The sequence below is a fragment of the Mus musculus genome, chromosome 10 (assembly GCF_000001635.26).
Source record: "Mus musculus strain C57BL/6J chromosome 10, GRCm38.p6 C57BL/6J".
In the NCBI taxonomy this organism is placed as follows: domain Eukaryota; kingdom Metazoa; phylum Chordata; class Mammalia; order Rodentia; family Muridae; genus Mus; species Mus musculus.
This window is the reverse complement of record NC_000076.6, coordinates 75,314,717-75,335,966: the sequence shown is the minus strand read 5'-3', so window position 1 is coordinate 75,335,966 and position 21,250 is coordinate 75,314,717. Positions and strand designations below refer to the sequence as shown.

The window sequence follows — 21,250 nt, the reverse complement described above, 5'->3', positions numbered from 1 at the left end:
TCCTTCCTTCCTTCCTTCCTTCCTTCCTTCCTTCCTTCCTTCCTTCCTTCCTTCCTTCCTTCCTTCCTTCCTCCCTCCCTTCCTCCCTCCCTCCCTCCCTCCCTCCCTCCCTCCTTCCCTTCTTTCTTCAAGACAGGGTTTCTCTATGTAGCCCTGGCTGTCCTGGAACTCACTCTGTAGACCAGGCTGACCTCAAACTCAGAGATCTGCCTGCCTCAGCTTCCTGAGTGCTGGGATTAAAGGCCTGCGCCACTTGAAATAACTTGAGTTTGATTAAGTTGAAGGTACAAACATTATTTCACACAATTTGGCTTGATCGAGAGAGTTCATGGTCGATTGATTTTAAAAAGCGTGAAGGCCTGGAATTTTAGATTCATCTCTTTCCACTTGCTTAGCTGTGTAACCCAGGGCAAGAACTTAGCCTCAGTGAGATTGCTAATTACATGTAAAGCAAGGCTCCTAAGTTCTAACGCCCCTTTCCTGAATCACAGCCCAAGAAATACTGCACTGCCCTCTGAGGCCCTGTCAGAGCCCGCCATGGCTCCTTGCCCATCCCAAGCTGTCACCTCTATCCATCACAGTGAGATAGCAGTGTCTCCTCGATGGAGGCCCAGAAACCAAGACTGGAGCAAGGGACGGCATCTCATAGGTTTCTTTGGTGGAAGGAAGGGAAGGCAGCTTGGCCTCAGCCCAGATCTGTTTCCGGGACCTTTGTCGCCTCTTGGCTAAGGAGTGGAGCAGGAGGAAGGACTGAGGACACAGCTGTGGAAGGACTTACAGACAGGTCTTCCTTGTAGCACATGTGAAAGGAAACAAGGGAAGGGGGCGCTAGGTCCTCTCACTTTCTGTTCTTAGGACAGGAGGGGATGGATCATAAACCCTGGAGGTGTGATCTTAATTAATTTGATCCCCCACCTTCTGTGACGCCTGTGAGGAATGACGAGGTCCCACGGGAAATGTAAGTGTGCCACCCCATGCCAAACCACTCGGCCCAACACATAGGCATCTGGATTCTGGTGAGGCCAGAATAGGAGTCTTTGGAAAGCCCCCGGGACTGTCAATCTGCAGATCAGACTCGCCTGTCTGTACAAATACATACAATCAGCCTGAACTCATTATGTGACCATCAGACCTAGCAAGAGAATGGTGGAAAGAACTCACACGTCAATCTTAGCAGGCAAATTTAAAACACAGTGTGGCTCATTTTATTTTATCTCAGGGGGAAAATAAAACACAAACAAACAAACAAGCCCCACCCCCACCCCACCCCACCCCCGAAGGAAAGGCAGTAGGCAGGGCCTCCCCACAGGGCAGCTCTGAACTATCCAGCTCGGGTCCATGACTTGATGTCTCTAAACTCAATCCTGAGACGTGAGCCCACACTCTGGCACCCTGCCTTTCATAGTTTCTGTCTTCCAGCCCAGCTTTATTAGCGGGAGATAGCCCTGTGACTGAGTGCATGGCAGCTTGGGCTAACCCGAGAGGACCGTCTGCAATTCCTTGGTGGGTGGGGTGTGGAGGGGAGAGTCACAGCAGGATCGACCACAGACCCAGCAGCCAGGGAGGGGAAGTCAATAAAATAGAAAGGGTTTCCTCACATTGTTATCTTCTTGGAAAAAAAAAATAGCCAAGTGCCACTTCTAGGTCAGCAGCTCCCTGAGGCCTCGGCGGTCTGGGGAGAGTAGTGTATTAGCAGGAGGCCTGAGGCAGCCATACCCCAGCATCAGGCCAGGCCTCTAAGCCACAGCTGCTCTACAAGGCAAGGCAGCTCTTGTGGACGCTTCTGGAGCAGGGGAACTGGGCCCTGCCTTCGAAGATGCTGCTGTAGCCCTGACCTAACTCGGGGCCCTATAGACCGAAGCATCGCCTCCTCCGCCCCAGGCCTTTCTTACTGGGCTTCATGCTGCTCCAGCTTGATGCTCCCGCAGAGTGGGAGCCGGGCACCCAGTGGGTTTCCTGGCGTGGGCGTTTCTTCTCTTCTCTTAATGAGATTGGTCCAGCCAACCCAAAAATATTAAAATGTCTTTCCCTCAGGAAGGGGCAAACTCTGAAGACCATGAGGCTGTTCCTACCCTACCCTGGGCCAGATGATCCCCTAGGCCAGGGTGCTCTTGCCCTTCCTGGTGCTCCTGGGTAAGAAGCTCTACATCCCCAGGAGACCCTTGGGTGCTCCCTCCACCTCCCGGCCCCAGGGTGTAGCCATTGGGCCGCCGTCCAGAGTGGGGAGCACTCCCATTGGCCCATACTCCCAGGGGGTGGCCATTGAGGCGGAGGCTGACCTGCTCGCCCTCAGTGCTGTGAGCCGCCAAGGCCCAGGCACTGGAACCCCCTGCCCTGAAGGGTTCCTGCCGCCTCAGGACGTGGGTTCGGATGATCTTCCGGAAGGTCTGGCGGAACTCCCGGATCCTGTAGGCGTAGATGAAGGGGTTGACAACGGAATTGCTGTGGGAGAGGATGATGGCCAGGTACATGAGCCAAGGAGGGGCGTGCTGGCACGTGGAGCAGAAGAAGGTGAAGCAGTTGATGATGTGCAGGGGCAACCAGCAGAGGGCAAAGAGCCCCACGATGATGGCCAGGGACTTGGCGGCGTGGACTTCCTTCTGCAGTGTGGAGCGAGTCCGCTCCCCTGGTAGGGGTTGGCTCTCCATCTGCTTCAGCTGTCTCCGGGCTGCCAAAAAAATCCTTAGGTAGATGGCCAGCATGAGCAGGAGGGGGAGCAACACAAAAGCGAAGAAGTTGTAGTAAACCATGTAATTCATGGGTACCACGTCCTCAAACAGACAGGTCACCCGGCCCTCGCCGCAGGTCTTTGTGGAGTTCTCATCTTTCTGACTGCAGTTGTTCCAGCCCAGCATGGGGGTCAGGCCGATGGCGAATGACAGCACCCAGCAAATCGCAATGATGCCCTTCGCCCTCATACCCGTCACCAAGCCATTGTACCTGGGGAGAAAGGACTGGTATTAGAGACCCGATGAACCAGGGTCTAGGAGGTCCAAGAAGCCCACAGTAGCCCAGATGGTCCCTGTGTGCTGGCTTTAGGGTCTTGGCTACTTCCTCCCTCTAGCCTCAGTAGCAGAGTCTTCTAAGTGAGGTACTGAGCTCTGTCTGTCTCGTGGCTGCAGGGAGGTAACAGGAAGCAGACATCCAGAACATGCAAACCCATCACACAAATATTCAGGGGTTATTAGTCTCAGGTATAGTCTTGAGACTCAAGTTGAGTTTGGTTCAAGACAAATAGATGGCCTTAGGGGGGACATGGTCTCCATGATGGTTAGTTCATCCTATTAGAGCATGCTTTCCCTTAGAGCAGGGCAAATCCAGAGTTCTGCGAATGGAACCAGCCAGATAAGACCTGTAGATGGCCTGAGCCACTTACACTCCATGCCTTTTTTTCTATGGTCCTCCAGAAGAGGCTGCCCAGCGTATGGAGGAGGAGTGAAGTCCCAAATCTAATGAAATATCACATCCCCTCAGAACCTACCCACAATCCTCTGGGCAGAAGTGAGACAATTATGTATTGACATTTTCCTGGCAATCTTAATAATCAAGAGGTACTGAATGAGGTGGGAAAGAAGGGAGTAATCTGCCTGAGGGCCAGATGGAAATGGTCTTGTGCTGATTGCCAATTCCCGGTTATGGGGAGGGGGCCTTGATTTGTCAGCTAGAAAGTAGCTCCCACTGGAAATCCATCATCACTTTGGTAAAAGAATGTTTTGTTTTGTTTAAGTCTTCTTGACTTAAAAAGGGAGCTTTGGTCACATCAGAGGGATGAGCTTATGTTTAATGGTTTCGATTCTGGCAACATGAGACTACCTTCCCAGTAGAAGCAGCCTTTGATCTTCAAGTTCAGGCTACACATCTTGGAGGAGTTGCTTGCCCCCTCCAAGGCTAGGAGCCCACATGGAGTAGGAGTCCCCTGCACTTACCTCTATGTTGTCAGCTGGGTGACAAGGGCATATGATAGGTATCAAGGTAAACATATACTTTTTGGTTCCAGACTCAAAGCAGCAACAGAGAGGCTATGACCTATGGGTGGCAGCCTCAGGTACCCACTGTTAGCACATGTGAGAGGAAGGCTGGAATGTGTTTATCCTGTCTTTGCCTCAATGTACCGTGTATGCCCGGCGTTAAATAACTTCCCTCGCATTCATGAGGCTCTACGTAGACGCTTCATCATAAAAGAAAGAAGGATGGAAAGAATAAGGATGGAAAGACAGACAGACAGGAAGGAAGGAAGAGAGAGAGAAAGAAGCTGCGTGTGGTGGCGCATGCCTTTAACCCCAGCACTAGGGAGGCAGAGGCAGGCGGATTTCTGAGTTTGAGACCAGTCTGGTCTACAAAGTGAGTTCTAGGACAGCCAGGGCTACACAGAGAAACCCTGTCTCAAAAAACCAAAAAAAAAAAAAAAATGAAAAAAAGAAAAAGAAAGATAAAAAGAAAAGAATACCCAGTGTGAATAGGGCTCAAAGGGGGCTGGAGGGTTTTGTTTGTTTGTCTGGGAAAAAAAAACTTCCATGTTAAATGTTGTCAATTAAGAAAGAAATAAAGAGGTTAAAACAAACAAACAAACCACTTGTACTTTCTAACCATTTATCTAATCTGTCCCTCTGTTTTAGAGTTGGAGAAACTGAAACTGAGACCCAAGGGGAGGCAGGGACTTGCTGTGAATATTCCAAGACCCAGAGGCAACTCAAGCCCAAGTGAATTTGTCAAGATCTGTCACAGTCTCTTCCTGATGGGTCTTGAGATCAAATCCAGGGCCTTATATATGACAGGCAAGCTTATTGCCACTGAGCTACAACTCCAGACTGGTCAGTTCAGAATCTCAACAGTTAATGTCACACATATTCTCAGGAGCTTCGTGGGTCCCACAGGGCAGGGCCTTGGTCACCTGCAACAGTGTCTCTGCAGGAGGATCTCAGATTTCCTATATCTACCAAGCACCAGAAAGCAAGCCCTGCATGTCTGCTTGCCCAGAAGCTCAAAAGTGAAGTCCTGGGGTCCCCACGCCATCTAATACTTACATACTTACTTTGAGCCAGGCACCCCTCAATAGTGCTTTTACATGATCCTCATGGGAGGGGAAGCTACGTTTGTGGTCACATCTTTTCTGGGACAAGCGTACCCTTCCTGGGTCCTAGTTCTGGTACATTCCTGTAAACAAGGAATCCTACGTCACTTCACCTCTCCGGGCCTCAATTTCCTTATTTATGAAATGAAACTAAGAATTCTAAGGGAGCGATACTGAATTTAGTGGCTGGAAACCCCAGGGAGTCACCCTGTGGCTCAGGGTAGATCAGAGCTATTCAGTTGCTGGTCAGAGAAATGAACTTCTTGGGATATTGATGAACCTCTGGGGATGATGTAGGGTCTCCCATCTTGGTAACTTTCAAACTGTTTTTGGAACAGGCTTTCTGTTCCTGGTAGTTAGGAAGATGGTAATCTTGGAGAAAGGTTCCAACTAAGTAAGTTTGAGTTAATAAGTTGTTATTGGAGACAACAGCCCAGGTCTGACAGCTTCTGAGACTACACCATGGAAATCCCAGGTTTGTCCAATTTACTTTTACAGATAGAGAACCCACAAGGGGAAGTCCTCCACGGCACTCTGGAAAGAAAGTCCCTTATGGGGACAGAACCCAATATGTTAGATGTACTTTCCTGTGTTGGCAAAGTACTGAGGGGCTTGAAGACAATGTTTGAGCACATGCAAGTATTATGTAAGCGCATTTGTGTGAGCTCTCTCTTTCTCTCTCTCTCTCTCTCTCTCTCTCTCTCTCTCTCTCTCACACACACACACACACACACACACACACACACACACACACACACACCAAATAGGACCACATGCTCATTATTTCCAGCATTTGGAAACAGAGGCAGGAAAATCAGGAAATCAAGGTCATGGAACAGGAGCCTGAGGTCTAGGACAGCATCGGGGCTCAAATGGAATCACAAACAAACTAGAGGTATCTCCAGGGCACAGGCTGGCTTGTATTTCTGACTAACTCAGTCTCATCCTGGCCTTCTGAATAAATACACTCAGTGTAGCTAGAAGGATACTCAGGCTGCCTGGCATGGCATAGGACCATTCCAGGGAGCCTCAGAGATACAGGATGTGGCTGACAGAGTCTCCAGCAGTGCCTGTTTTCAAGTGGCCTCTACATCCCTATATCCCCCAGCCTGAGGAGACTGCCTTTCCCTGATTAACCCTACTGGGGCCTCACCCTATGGCTCTAGAACAAACCCACAACTCCAGGTGGAGTTTTCATGTCTATTTGTAACACGGAGGAGAAGGCAGGACTTTCTAAGCCATCTTACAGAGACAATGACCTAAGAACCGAAGAGCATCTTTAATCCCAAAGGAGAAATTCAACCCTGTTCCATAGGCAGAGACCAACTTAATTCAACCTCACACCATACCTGGCACTCAGGAGCCAGGCTACCTCTCTTTGGCCCAGAGGAGAGGTCACACTCACAAGCTCACTCACTCCTTCTTTGGGACATTTACCAGGGACTCGCCTGAGACCTGTCCCCCACCCCCAGCCCCTTTACACTCTCACGACCATTCAGATCCTGCAACACCCATAAGGCGAAACTCCTTCCAGGGCACACTGCATCCTCACCAGCATCACTGTGGAGGGAAGAATGCAGTCCAGGGCTTCACATAGGTTAGCCATGTCTGTAGTCCAGTAGGGGCTTATGGCTAACTTGGAAAGCTTTTTTGTTTTACTTTCTTTACATTTTGTGGTACTGGGGATATAGCCCAAGACCTCCAGCATGCTACATAAGCGTGCATATGCCTGACCCTCCTGTCCTTTGGGGACTCGGAAAAAAAAATGTATTTTATAGGACTTTAGGTCTTGTACCAACCCATTGCCTTTGCATACTTTGGCCTGTTACTTACAAATGGGAGCACCACAGGCCAGTGTGAGACTTAGAGGTGACGGTGTGAAGGACTCCCCAGGAAAGGAAGCCTGGTCTCTTACCCCAGGCTTTTCATCCCTTGAGACATAGGGTGGCACCTTTGCCTTTGACCTGGTTTTCTTTACTATTCACGGGGTTCTGCCTTAACTTAATAGGGTGCCTACGCTCGGGAAGGAGGGGACAGATTATCCTGAAGCTGAAAATTCTTTACAACAACAGTGAAAGAATTCCCGGTACACAGTGCCAGCCTGGGACTACGCCTTCGTCAAAGACTCAGCCTGTGACCTTGTCAATAGGACCTTAGACTGACTCCCTAGCTGTGAAGGGAGAAAAGTGAGTCCAGGCTAGAAAGCCCCTCCAGGTCCCCCTCATGCCTGGTCCCCTGGTGTTCTCCATCTCCCCATCAGCCTGAAACTTCAAGAGGCAGGAGAGTGCAGGAGTTCAGTGGTCAGGAAGAGTGAAGGGCTCTAAAGTCCATCCAGACTGGGAGTCACAGATGTCCTTTTCTGGCTCTGGTCTCCCTCAGGGGTCATGACATCTGCTCTGGCTGAAATGCTGGACTGGGATGATCAAAGGACATCCTGTACTAACAGGGCCATGGCAGCTGTAAAACTGCTCGGAAGGCAAGCTGAGCATCCTTGGTGGGCATCTTCAGACCTATCAGCTCCTTGCCGAGACCAGCCTGTGCTTCCCAAGGGCCCATTCAGAGCTCAAATGGCTCAAGCTCCAAGTGGAACTGAGGTCAAGAGGTCGGAGGATGCAACTACTATAGGGATAGGCTGTTGGCTCCAAGCCTCCAGCTCATGAAAGAGCAGAATCCTTTCCCGTGACCCTGCCCTGCCTCATCATTCCTACCCGCTTAGTGAACCTGCAGACCTTTGTGAGGAACAGCACAGGAACTTGCCCCCTTGTTACCCGTGAGAAAACAGGCCCGGCACAGGGCCGCTAGCTTTCTATAGCCACAGGACTCGTTCCTATTTCAGGGATTCAGTCTCTTGATTCTGAGAAGACAGAGACGAGGAGAGGCAGAGGAGAGAAAAGCAAGCTGAAACCTTTAAATGGAGAACAGTTATTCTGATCTTTCCGGATGCATTGCTGCTTGGAGTTAGAAGATGGGGAATTTTAAGTTACTGCTTCCCCTTGGTGACCCACTACTACATAGACTGAGCCTGTCTCCTGGGGTAGATGCTATTGACCCACGAGGACTCACACACAGACTCCCCGTAGGCCTCTGTGTTCTAATTGTCCCCTATAGGATCGTAGACCTTGATCTACTTCAGAAGCAATAGGACAAGCTGTCCCCACTTGCGACCTTTAACTCTGTCACTTCTTAGAGCTGGCCCAAATCCTCCCTCCACCCCCACTTTGTTTATTATTTTCTTTGATTATTTTTCTTTTCCTTGAACCAGAGGTCTTAGTGCAGACTCCTGGCTAGCCTGGAACTCACCATTCTCAGGGTTTAGCTTTTGCCAAGTTCAAGGACAAAAACATGTGCTGTGCTTGCTACCATGCCTGGCTGAAGGCCCCTTTGGCCAAGTCTTTAAGGCGACACAAGGCATAGCCTCCATTCCCTTGAGCAGCCCAGCGTGGGCGCTTGCTTCTTCCTTAGGCTCAGATTATAACAACAGCGTTGTGACATTCCTTGCTGGGCACTGAGCCACTCCAGGCAGACCACTCTTCAAAGTGACGTCACAGTAGTGGTGGGCTACGTTTCTTCCCCTCTCTCCTACCGACTCCTCCGATGGCTGTGATAGAGCTAGCCCCCTTCTCAGAGCCTCCTTTTTCTATCCAGAAGGCGGCAGGAAGGAAATGACCTCTAAAGGCTCTTTTGCAACTGAACCCGAGTTTTCACAGCTCGCTGAGGCTGGTCCTTCTTATTGCTGGATGCCCTCAGCCCACAGTCAAGTTGCTCCCTCACTGCTTGAGCAGAAAAAACTCGCTAAGGAGACTATGCATCCCAATCCCCCATTATGGAATCTTTCCTCAAGGGCTGCAGCCACCCTGGCCACAGGACCTAGCTCCGGTAGGAAGACACAGAGGAGGAACCCCTGAGAGAGTAGTGCACTGCCTGGGTTATCTACAGGGTGGCTGAGAAGAGGCCTCCAGGAAGAACTTCTTCACACATAAGTCACTTCACAGAAAAGTCACACACACACACACACACACACACACACACACACAAATAAAAAACCACCAAAAAAACCCCTCTGTGTAGCCAGCCCCTAATACAGGCAGAGTCCTCTCAGACCTAGGAGGAATATAATTTGCATAGAAGTCCAAATGACTCACTGTGTGGCATTTGGCCAAGTCACTTCCCCTCTCTGGGTCACCCTCCTAAGGTACACACTGGGGAAAGGCTGGTGGTGGCAGAGGCGGGTTCCTAGTTGAGGTTCTGTGGTTCCCTGTGGTTCCCCGTGGCTCCCCACCCACCTCAGATCATACACAGGCAGATGTATGAAGAATAGCTCACACAGTGGCAGCATGCCGTATCGGAACCAGGCTACTCTTTTCCATACACGACTGCCTACAGACAGCCTCGACATGTGACCTAGGAAGTACTCTGGACATATAGGGATAAGCCAGACAGGCACGGCCACCTTCAGCTCTGTAAAGCCTCAGATGGGAGTCCCAGAGCCCTGCCCTTTGTGCCCACAGATCTAGCCTTATGCACAGATGTAACCCCTGGCTCACCGGAGTGGAATTCGGATGGCGATGTATCTGTCGATGGCAATAGCCAAGAGGCTGAAGATGGAACTCTGCGTGAGGACCAGGACAAAGCAGGCGAAGAAGAGGCAGCCATGGCAGGCAGCGCAGAAGCCAGTGCTGATGGTGATGGCGAATGGGATGGCGAGCACGCCCACCGCGATGTCAGCCGCCGCCAGAGATACCACGAAGAAGTTGGTGACGTTCTGCAGGTTGCTGTTGATCCACACGGCCCAGCACACAAGCACGTTACCCAGGATGGCCAGCACAGCAATGGCCAGCTCCACCATGATGTACACCGAGGAGCCCATGGCGGGAGAAGCCACACTTGGGCAGGCTCAGCAAGGATGCGGGCCTGGGCCAGCTCTCGGTCCATAGCTGCAGCCCAGCCGTGTACCCACTCAAACCCCGCAGCCCTTTCCTCACAAGAGCCGCGAGCGTTCCCAGGGAGAGCTTCCCAAAGGCTTTCTCACGGATAATTCTGCATCTCCCGAAACCATGACTTCTACAGGGGGTCCGGGCCTGGCTCCACTCAGCTTCAGGGTTCTGAGATACCTATAAAGAGAGAGTCCCGGTGAAGAGCTGAACCACCCTGGCCACTTCAGATTTTGTGTCCGTTGTGGGCCAGGCGTCTGTCTGAGAATGACTCCCATCTTGCCCGATCTGTCAGTCAGGACACAGGCCCAAGGAGCTCACTGGTTCCAAAGAAGTCTCATCAAGATCTTCACCCAACCCTTCTCAGGGACCATTCCTTCCCCAGTCTCTTCAGGGCAGACAAAGGAGAGACTACAGACAGAACCAGGATTTCCTGCTGACCCGTCCCCATTACCAAAGATACATCGTTCTCACTCCAGGCACTATAGTTACTCATCCTTCCAGCTAGGATTAGCGGCTGAAGATTTTGTTGTTGGCTTTACTTTGTTTTAATCTATGGGAGCAAGTTAAAGTCAAGGCAAGTTGACGTTATGTTGACATCCCTTATGTACCTTTTCAAACTTCCTGAAGCCGCCTGGCCAGTCCTCTGGGCCGCTACACTACTACCAGTCCCGTAAGGCCCTCCTTCCAGGAATGTTCTTTCCTCTCTGGCCTTTCCCCATCCCACCTGCCCCCTGCCTTCTCGCATTGAGCCATCCTCCAAGCCCAGTTTATTTTGCTCCATCCCTTCAGGATACTACCATCCCCACCTGAGAGACACCCCTGCCCCTAAGGTCACCTCAGACACTCCCCAGAGCTCCTTTCTGGAGAGATCTGGGAGCCTTCCCGTCCTATCTATCCTCCAGTTTCAGCAAGTAAGCATCCTTACCCTTGTAGGCAGCAAGAGCAGGGTCCAAGCCAAGCCCACTGCTCCGAGAGCAAGAGCGCTCCTGCCAGCAGGCTGCACAGCCAGGCAGGGCAGGCGCTGCGATTGCTTCCCTTCTCTGAGGGATCCGCCTCCCGCTTTCCTCCCACACCTCGCCTCTCCTGTCCCTCTGCCTACCTAACTGAGGCAGGGAATGCAGCTTAGAAAAACAGGTGCTCAGTAAGGACTCATTGGAGGACCGTGGGCAAGAATGCTTTTCGTTCCCGGGCCTCCGTTTCTCCAGTCAGACTGTAACACCTTTGGGTCCCAGATGATACCGAGGGCTCCTTTCAGCGCTTATCCGTAGATTTGGAAAGGCTACCCTAGAGTCACAGTGTCAGCTCACAGGAAGAGCTGAGACCCCTGGAAAGGGGAAGTCCTGCTCTCTCCGCAGCAGGGCCCCAGCTGAGCCCAAACTCCCCAGGGTATGCTCCATGAGCTTGCAAAACTTCATCGTAAGCAGGACTCTCCCAATAGCCTGTTATTCCCCAGGCAAGAACCAAAGGATCCCACGACACCCCTACCCCCGCCCTCCAGTCCATCCTTTGCAGTACTTGACCTGCATGGGACCTCAGATGTGCCTGCTAGGAACAAGAAGCTAGAGGCTAATTTTCAGACCCCTGCATGTAGACACATCTTTCCTTCTCTCCTCAAGGACAGGATGGATGAGTGGAACAGGAGGACTGGGGAGAAGGGTCCTCTCCACCTGAAATTGGCCGAGAGGTAAAATGGAGAGCTAAAGGAAATGAACCGCACGCTTGCTTCTGCGATGTTGCCAGTGCTTCAGTCTAGAGTCAGCGTGGCTACAGCTGCAGCTTGTCCTTTGTCACCTACGAGGCTGACTGAAGGTTTGGAAGGAGAAGACAAAGTCTGCAGCAACTGACGGAATTACTGTCCCTAAGTGATGCCATTGCTCCTAAGGTCAGGCAGAGACACCTATGGCTAAGTCCTTGTGAGTCCCAGCTTTGCACAAGCTACTTGCCAACGAGCTGTTTATAACTCACATTCTGGACAGAATGGCCAGATCTGGTACGGGTGCCACCTCCAGGTACATACCATGTCCCTCTGTGTTTACAGCAGCATTCATCAGGGGTCCATCTGGCCACAACAGGTCCATGACTAAAATAGCTCCTGTTCTAGCTTTCAGAATTTGAAGCAGCAGCGGACTCACTGTCCATTCAGGCCCCATCAGTCCCAGTGAGCCCCTGAATGCTGACTCTCCTGACTGGCGTCTCCTCGGGACAAAGGATAACCACCTATGTCCCTTAGGGCTTCTCTAGTGGAATCTTCACTAGAGGGCACTGAAGCAGTCTGCAATCAGACCAGCCCATGCTAAAAGGCTGACCCAGGCCTTAACATTTTTCCATCCTCAGTGTCCCCAGTGGAACACAGTGGAGCATAAACATTTCTGTCGAGGTGAGATGGCTCCATCCCTGAGCCTAAAGCCCTGCTGCTGCTTCTGGTCACACCACCAGTATTTTCCCCCAAGTAACACCACTGACTCCATAGCCACCAGGACACCAGCTATGCAGGGGCCTAACCCAGGCCTTTTTTTTTTTTTCCCTGAAGCTCTCCCAGCCGCTCTGGTACCTGCCTGAGTATTGCCAGTTCTCAAGGCTTCTCGTGTTCCGTGCTGGGCCCATGTTGGATATTTCTGGACCCCAGTACTCTTCCTGACTGCGCCGAAGCTGTTCTGCAGATCTCCAGTCTCAACACAGCTGGCCCTCCTGCCAGGCCGCCTTGCTTTGGCTGAGACACGCTAGAGGTTCCTGTCCCAGGGCCCTTTCCTCTGCCCTTCCTTCAACATTCCTGCAGGCCCTTAGTTATTGCTTCGCATCCCAGGGGAAAGCTCCTCTGATCCTGGGGCCACCTGGGCAGCTGCCAAACCCAAATCTTCTTTTCCTTTGTGCCTTCCCCAGCCCCAAGTCCGGCAGATCAGTAGAGCTCTGAGACATTCTCAGGACAGACAGGAGGGAGGAGCCCTGTAGGCAGAAGGCTGAGGCTGTCTAGCTGTAGGCACACAGCTAAATAGCTCAGGGCCAGGGCACCTTGACGTGTAGCTTTTCTTTGTAGTATGAACGTTCCCACTGGGACAATCCAAGCCTACTAAGGTTTCACTGACCGGACTGAGCAGCACTCAGGGCCAAGAGATGCTAGCTGCGGCTGAACCACTAAGCCCGGTGTTGTCCAGGTGGCTGTCGATCTGAATACCAAGACTACACTGGGCCCCACTGAGGAACTCATGCATGCTCATGGCATTTTGGAAAGTGGCTGAAAGCTATGTCCTTGATTTCCTGGTGAACTCAATCTTTTAGAGGAGAAGCCAGAACCCAAACAGGTGAAAAGACTCTCGGCTTTACCGGGAATGTTAAAGCGTGGCTTAGCCGCTAGGGAATGCCAAGGGATGCTGCGGGAGACCTTCCTCCTCGTGAAGCTCCCGCGGCACAGGTTGTCCTTAACCTGTGGGTCTCTTTTGGAAAACCTCTATCTCCCAGAATATTTACACTGTGATTCATAACAGGAACAAAATTAGTTATGAAGTAGCAACGGAAATCATTTTATGGTTGGGGTGCAGGGGGGAGGTTACTCCAACATGAGGAACTGTATTAAAGGGTCACAGCATTAGGAAGGTTGAGAACCGCTGCTCCAGGGTCACAGGAAGGTTTGGGGCCCAGGAGAAGGGGCCAGTGTAGCGCCAGGATCTAGCAATTTCCTATCCCTCTCTGTTGGCTCTATCGGACTAATCCTTGAGTCATCTGTTGCTAGCCAAGGGGGGAAATTAAATATTAATAATACATTTCCTTATGATGGGTCACTGTTGGGGACAGGGTAGAGCACAGACACTGTCCCAGGTCACCTCCAGGCACATACTGTGGAACATGAGTCGAGAGCCTTGAAGGAACAGCCGCTCGGCCGCCCAGCATTCAGATTTAGCATTGCCGCCTCTTCGTCCCCATTCGCTCCCATCCTGAACCAGCCACTTTAATTAAAATCATTTAATCCCAACCCACATCTCTCCTGAGCCACCCGAAGCTCTGTGTACACAGGCCCAGGTGGTGGCTCCAGACCCTGCTAGATGTGTCTACGAGCTCACAGGCAGGCCTGCACACACTGCTCCTGCTCCGGCCAAGCAGAGGGGACAGGGCAGTACACACACTGCCCATTGCAGCTGCAGTGGGTTTCTTCCTGGGTTCTACAATCCCAGCCTTACCATTTTGTTTTGTGACAGGTCCCTGTTAGCCCAGGCTGGCCTCAAGCTTGCTATGTATCCAGGCATAGTCTTGAACTCTTGATCCTCCCATTTCTACCCACTAAGTGACAGTTCCACTGGCATGTGCCATCACACCAGGCTGCCTCTTCCTCACAGGGACAATGTTCACCAGCTACCTAGTTGTCTGTGTCACGGGGAACTCTATCAGCTGCCCCTGTTGCTCCCTTCAGTCCTGGGGTCTCCCGCAGGTGTCTCAAAAGACAAGAACTGTGGGAATTCTTCAATAACAGCTGCCACCTTAGAGATTCAGATAGCTTGGGTCCTGGATGGTGGCAGGGAAGTTGTTACAAGCCATGCCCTGACCCTAGGACCTCAGCTCCCACTTCAGATGAGCCACAAACCAGAATTCAGAAGGCAAGAAACTGAGACCATAAGAGATGTGGTGTGTACCTTTTATCCTAGCACTCTGGAGGCAGAGACTGGTTAGTGGGTCTCTGAGAGGTGGTGGCCAGTCTGGTTAACATAGTGACACCCTGCCTTAAAAACAAAAAGCAAAACAAAACAAAAAGAAAAGGCCATGAAATAAAAATACTAAACATCAAACCCACAGGAGAGGGAGGTATAGCCTATGTAGTGATTATTTTGATAACTGAAAAAGGAAGCGCCATAAACAAGAACGATAGTTATTAGACTCGCTGGCACACAAGAGCAAAGACGAGCAAGAAGCACGAAGTCTTGAGTGGGAAAGACAGGGGCCAAAATAAAGAGCACGCTCTACATGACAAGCTTTGGGCCTGCAGGTAAAGTTGAGGACCAAGGCAGTGGTGGCCAGAAGAGAGAACACGGAGGAGTTCTTACTGGAATCAGAGACAAAGTTTAGATTGAGGAGATTCAACATCTGTCCTTCGATTTGGGGGAATGACACCAAGCAAGAATCACAAGAGGATGGACTGGGACCTCCCCTACCCAAAGAACTGCCATATAGTGGTTCAACAGTAACTGGAGATGCAGGAAGAACCCCCCCCCAACCTACCATACCCCACCCTAACACATCAGTCAACAAGATGGGTCACTCCTGAGGTTGCCTAATGCCACATTGACTGACTATGGGGTCTGGGTCTCTTTTCCCTTCCTGATACTTCTAGAATTGCACAGCACCCGAATTCTAATACCTGGTAAAAGCTGGGCCCCGAGTATACAAGCAGGTGACCAGTAAGTCCCTCCCACAACGACCATGGGTGGGAGGGACCATGTGGCTGCTGTTGTGTTCCTGGGGACAGGATGTGGGCAGGAAGGGAGAACCAGCCTTCTGCAGCTGGAGGCCAGGGCACCAGCTTACCCTGCTAAATAACTCTACCTCCACCAGCCAGGAGCCAGGCTACCTTAGTCTAGAGTCCAGACTCGAGACTCAAAGGCCACAGGCTAGCCACATCTCTCTTCTCTCCCACAGAGAGAGAGCCCTAGGGAGGACCCTGGCAGCCCCACTTGTCTAGGTCTGGTACCCAGAGAGAACCACAGGTCCCCAGTCCTACCTCAGGTACCACTCATCCATTGCAGGCTAGTTCTCCGGGTAAAGCCCTTCCCTGGATCCAGTCCTCACAGAAGTACTGTGAGAGCAGCCTGCGGTGGGAGCTGCCCAAGTGGCATCCATGCAAGGTCCACGCCAGCTTCCCCCCGCCACCCCCACCGTGCCTTGGCTTCTCCATGTGCACGGGTCATGGTAAGAGCATCCCACGAAAGCCTCAACATCCGTGCCTCCCATAAATAGCAGATGACAGGTGCTGTACCTCCTAGGAAGAGAACAAGGGATCCCTAGGTGGAACCCCACCAGGAGGCTAGCCTGAGCACTAGAAACTAGGGATGCAGGCTCACTGCTGTGGTCCTTGGGACAGAGATGTGATGATGCAGCCACAGAGGCTGAAGGTAAAGAGCAGGCTGCACTGGACCAGTCTGAGTATGATCCACCGAACCCTATCACTGTTCGTCCCTCTGTCCATCAGTGCTTCCGCTAACCTGGCTCCCGGCTCCCGGACGCCATTGTGAGGCCAAAAACAAAGATTCCTGCAGCTAGAGCCTCGGAACAGAGTCATGGCACATTAAGTTAGAGGTAGCCCTGGGAAACAGCACAAGTCCTGTCTTCCTAGTGTCCAGTGCCTTCCCAGGCCTGGACTAAGGGCAGCTTCTCTCCCCCATTCCATCCCTGCTTGACACCTGGCAGGATCTCAGGGCCGGGACCTCCCTCTCTGCACCACATGGCTCCTTCTTCCTTATCTCAGGGTCCGGGTCTTGCTCTGGGCATGAACAGTCTCCAAGGGCTCCTCTCTGTACCTCTAATCTCCTCCTACAATCGGGGTCCCAGTGTGGACCTTGGTCCTATTCTCAGGTTCTGTCACCTCTGCTGCCACCCACCTACAGACTACTTTCCTCCACTGAGTTCCCCAGGTCCTGATCATCTACCCTGCCGGGTCCCCAGTGTGTCCCACAGACCAGATTCTTCCCTGGCACTTGGAGAAAGTCTCTTTTACCAGTTCAGTACTTGCCTGTAGCAAGATCCTCACCTCTTCAACTACACCATCACATTCACCAAAACTTCCTACCGGTGTCCATCTGTCTATCTGACCATCTGTCTCGCCCTCCACTCTCCTATGCACATACTACTCAGGGCTACCAAAAGGCCATTGAGCTCTAGCTTCTTCGAGGGAGAGGGGGTAGCTCAGGAAGGAGCAGGTTAGAGGCAAGAGCTGCTGAATCAAATCCAGGCAACAACCGAGAGCCACCAGGGACTGTGGTCTCACTGACAGGTCCTGGACTTTGCAGAACCTGATGCCTGGGAGCCACATGCTTGCTCCCAAACCAACTCTTGTCCACATTTCCCTCTGTTCACGGCAATCTCTGCTTCCCCTTCCAGGGTTACCCAGCCTAAGAACAGAGGAGACCCCTGACCTGCCCTCTAGCATACCCGTCCCCACCCCAGTCACCACTGCCACCACCTCTTCCCCTGAACCTGCCCCACACCCAACCAAAAACTGTCATTTTTATTCCCTTCTCCCACCCACCCCCATACCCTTGTGTGTTAGCACTACTAAGAACACCATTCCTCTACAGGTGGGAAAATGGTTTTCCAGGACAGTGACCTTCCCTCAGCCACCTAGTTAGTGTGCATCAAGGGGCCAAGATCAAACTCTAGGTTGGGACACCAAAAATCTTTGACCCATTAGCAGGACACTGGAGATCACCCACTGCTTCTTCTGCCTGGCCCACGGTTTGTCTCGTACTACTTGTGTGGGCTGACCTTAGCCTAACTTCAAGCCATGAGCAGGAAGGCTAGCCCAGCCCAGAACAGTCATGGTCAGCCTCTAAGGGAATGCGCACTGGCTAGGGGTTGCTCAAGAGACACTAGAACTTGAGAGAACCTGGGAAGTCCCAGAATGCAAGGGCTGAGCTTTGAGATCTTGATACCATACTCAGGGACCCACCGATCTTTGAGCAGCGACTACAAAACCAAACAGGCAGAGCCTTCCTAACTCCCTGTCCCAGAAAAGCTCTCCATCATCGTCTTAAGGGTCCTGGCACCTAGGACATCCTTGGTTGGTTGTGAGCAACCTCCTGAAAGCCCACGAGGTCTGGGAGTAGAGGAGGAGCTGGGCAGTAGAGGCAGAGATCGGGCAACCAGCACAGAGTCCCAGGTAGAAGGACAGAGAACAGGCTCTCATCTCAGGGAGGCAAAGTGCAGTCTATGGTTGGGTAAGGAGAGGGATTCAAATCCCTCCTGAGCCATTCTGGGGAGAAGGAGTCCTGGCGATTGTCTGGCTGCTGCATCTGTCTCTCTGGTCCACTGTGAATTCCTGCTCCTCCCATTACATGGGCGGGCAAGATTAGTCTAAAGGTTCCAAAGGCAGTGCCCATCCTCTGCCAAACCCTTGAGAGTTGTTACCGTTCCCGCCATTTGCACCCCTGCTTTGGGCACCCCCAGGCACCCACCCTGTTGTCCACTGGACTCTCCGCAGTGCCCTAAGTTCCCGCCACCACAGTCAACAGGATGCTCCCCTCCCCCGGGTTCCAAACTCCCCTGCTCTTGCCGTGCCTTCCCCGAAGCAGCCGGTGCCCGCTTGAACCCCCAACCCGAGAGTCTGACCCGCCTACCTCCGGCCGCGCCTCGACGTCCGCAGCCTAGCTTTGGTAGGGACGCGCCCTAAAGGGACTTGTGTGCTTGCAGGTTCAGTCCCCTCCGCGCGGCGACAAATCGACGGCTGTAGCAGCTCGTGTCGCCGGCGGGTCTAGACGACTGTAAGGCATCCCGCTACCCTGCCTTACTCGAGCCCCTTCCTCCCTAGCTGCCCTTGAGCACTTTCCGGTCGCCGAGGACCGCCCCGATGGCACCACACTTGAGATGTGACCGCGCCGAGGACCCGGGCTGCTACCGCTCCCGAAGTGGCCAGGGCAGGCTCGGACCTCGGCACCCGCGAACTCCCCTCCCGACAGCAGGAAGGAAGAAGGGTCGGAGGGAGCGGCGGGCGCTCCGAGGGGCGGGAGGACCCTGGTTCGCTCAGACCTCCAGGCTCCGCAGCCTCCGACGGCCACAACCGCCAAGATGCCCACCCGAAAACCCCCAGGGTCCCCGGGACCCAGGACCCCCGCTGACCTGCCTCTTGCTCTGGCTCCCACCGTCTCAGCGACCGCTCGGGCTCCAGCTCCGGCCGCGCCGCTCATGGGCGCACCCTGCAGGCGACTTCGAAACCAGCGCTGCTCCCGCCCCGCCCCGCTGCTGGGGGAAACCGAGGCCTCGAGGCGGGAACCAGGGGAAACTGTCTCTGGAAGGGCGAGGTGGTGATGGGTCCGGCAGCAAAGCACCCTTCGCCCCAACGTGGGCGCTTCAGGTCCACGCGTCCTGACCGCCTCCTCCAGCGCCACTCCCACCCCCACCCGAGTGCCCCCACCCATGAAGCCTTGGCGCCCCACCCCTCTCCGGTGGCTCCTCCACAAGGCATTAGGCTGTCTATGCCACTCTGGTCCTCCCAGTTTTGCCCTTTATCGGAGCTAAGCTGCCCTGATGCTGTTATGACCCAAGCTGCTTCACACCCGACCCTAGGCCGGGGCTGGGGGCGGAGGGGGGTTGGTCCTTTACAGTTCTTACATCTCTGATGCCTGTGAACCGTGACTCCTCCCCCACATCTTTACTTCTCTGAACTACTGAGCAAGGAGGGAGTGCATCTGCACCACAGCCTAACTAGGACTCTCAGACTTCTGGGCTGGGAATCTCCTCCTCTCACGACTGGAGGCAGCTGGACCCAAAGTGGAATCTTGTCTTTCTGGAAGGATTTGCAAATCTCAATCTGTTCACAACAGGGCAAGCCCTTCACACAAGGCCACAGCCTTTCTGGAACCTTGTCTTCTAGAACCTTTGCAACCCACAGGCTGTCTGGTTAGAGGAAAGTATGAGGGGAGGCTTGCTGAGAGCCAGGCTAGACCCCCGGGGGGCTGCAGTCAGGATGGGAAGGAATATCTCTTCAGAAGTAGGCACATAGTGAGTGCAGGTGCCAATGTCTGCCTTTGAAATGGTGATTGTCATCTACCAGGACTTGACTTGGACGCCCCCCACCCCATCTCTCAGGCTCATTCTTCCAAAGTCTGACCTTTTATTTCCATTTGATGAGCCCACCCTCGCAGTGTTACAGCATCTGTGGGGTAGAGGGTGTGCCTGTGTCTACAGATCTGGTTAGAGTAGGGACCTTCGTGCAATTTGCTTTAAACCTGAGATCCTCTGGAGGGAGCACAGAAGACTGGAGCACTGCCATCTCAGCTTCAGTTAAGAAGCCTAAAACCATCACCAAGCAGGACCAGTGCCAAGGGCTGCCCTGACACTGGCGTGCGTCGCCATGTGCCTTGCAGGGGTAAGGATGAGACACGATCAAGCTAGGGTCTATTCTCAAACTGGACTCTGCGTGTTTGTTCCTGAGTTCTCTTGGGGGAGCAATACTATCCTGCCCATTCCTGTCAAGACTCGTGTCCTGGGATGACTATCTTAAAAATGCCCCATTGAAGGGGATATGGGGACTCATGAAGTAGAGACCAACTCTTGGCCAGTTCTGGGGATCCCTCCTCTCTCTCAACCATTCCAATTCCAGGGCCCAGCACCTTTCTCCAGGGGGACCCTCCTAGAGCAGTGGTTCTCAACCTGTGAGTCACAATCCCTTTGGCAAACCTGTATCTCCAAAAATACTTATATTATGATTTATACTAGCAGGAAATTACTGTTACAAAGCAGGGAAGAAAGAGAGAGAGGGAGAGAGGGAGAGAGGAAAAGGGAGAGAGGGAGAGGGAGGGAGGGAGAGAGAGAGAGAGAGAGAGAGAGAGAGAGAGAAGAGAATTTTGTGGTTGGGTGTCACTACAACACGAGGAACTCTATTAAATGTTTGCAGCATTAGGAAGTTTGAGAAGCACGGGGCCAGAGGGTGATGCCTGGCCCACGGAGTAAGGCCTCCTTTCCAATACTGGTCCTCAGGAAAACAAAGCCAGTGGCCAGTTCACCCTTAGGTTCTGATGGGTACCATCTCACCACAGAAACTGTGTCCTATGGCCGTGACAGTCAAAGCCTGCTTGGCTTCAGCTCCATGTCATGACACTGTGTAGAGCCACAAGAAGATGGCTCAGGCTTTCCAAGCCAATAAAAGTTCACATTGGTCTTGGCCTGACTCCCTCCCCAGTTATATGTGTTGAGACCAAACAGGAACCGCCCTGCCCCTTGACAGTACATGTAGCCCCCAGAAGCCTGGTTTCTAGCTCTGGGTTTTGGTTTGTCAGTATAGCCTCAAGGCAGTCCCTGAAGGTTACAGCTGCCCACCCTTCTGTATGTCCAGGTCCCAACTCCTCAGCCCTAATCATGGGGCCAGCTGGGCTCTGTCAAGTTCCAGAATTCCACTCTCAGACTACTCCCCCACCCTACCCTCAGCCCTTTGTTCCTGCCCAGGATGCACCTGTGTGGCCTCTGGCCCTCATTGTTTGCTCTAGGGCCAGCTGAGCCACATCAGGGAACAAGACACGACAAGACTAGGACCATAGACCTAGTGGGCCCT

General features: G+C 52.7%; 1 protein-coding gene across 5 annotated transcripts; it reads right to left on the bottom strand.

Moving 5' to 3' along the window:
* Positions 1-1,174: 1,174 nt before the first annotated feature.
* On the bottom strand, positions 1,175-19,090 carry Adora2a (adenosine A2a receptor). Of its 5 annotated transcripts, XM_030244829.1 has the most exons (4): positions 18,820-18,907; positions 9,616-10,182; positions 5,033-5,154; positions 1,183-2,940 (listed from the first exon to the last, which is right to left on the bottom strand). In XM_030244829.1, the coding sequence occupies exon 4, from the start codon at positions 2,916-2,918 to the stop codon at positions 2,031-2,033; it is 888 nt and encodes a 295-aa protein (XP_030100689.1). In that variant the 5' UTR covers positions 2,919-2,940; positions 5,033-5,154; positions 9,616-10,182; positions 18,820-18,907; the 3' UTR covers positions 1,183-2,030. The 5 variants fall into 5 exon arrangements, with proteins under 5 accessions (NP_033760.2, NP_001318024.1, NP_001318025.1 ...); NM_009630.3 differs by lacking the exon at positions 5,033-5,154 and having other exon boundaries at positions 1,175-2,940; positions 18,820-19,090; NM_001331095.1 differs by lacking the exons at positions 5,033-5,154; positions 18,820-18,907 and adding an exon at positions 18,321-18,367 and having other exon boundaries at positions 1,175-2,940.
* Between the last annotated feature and the right edge of the window lie 2,160 nt (positions 19,091-21,250).

Excerpts from the sequence above, each read along its gene's own strand:
- Adora2a (NM_009630.3), bottom strand. The coding sequence starts at position 9,938 with ATGGGCTCCTCGGTGTACATCATGGTGGAGCTGGCCATTGCTGTGCTG. Across the intron at positions 2,941-9,615 it reads GCCATCCGAATTCCACTCCG|GTACAATGGCTTGGTGACGG; the intron begins GTGAGCCAGGGG and ends CTTTCTCCCCAG.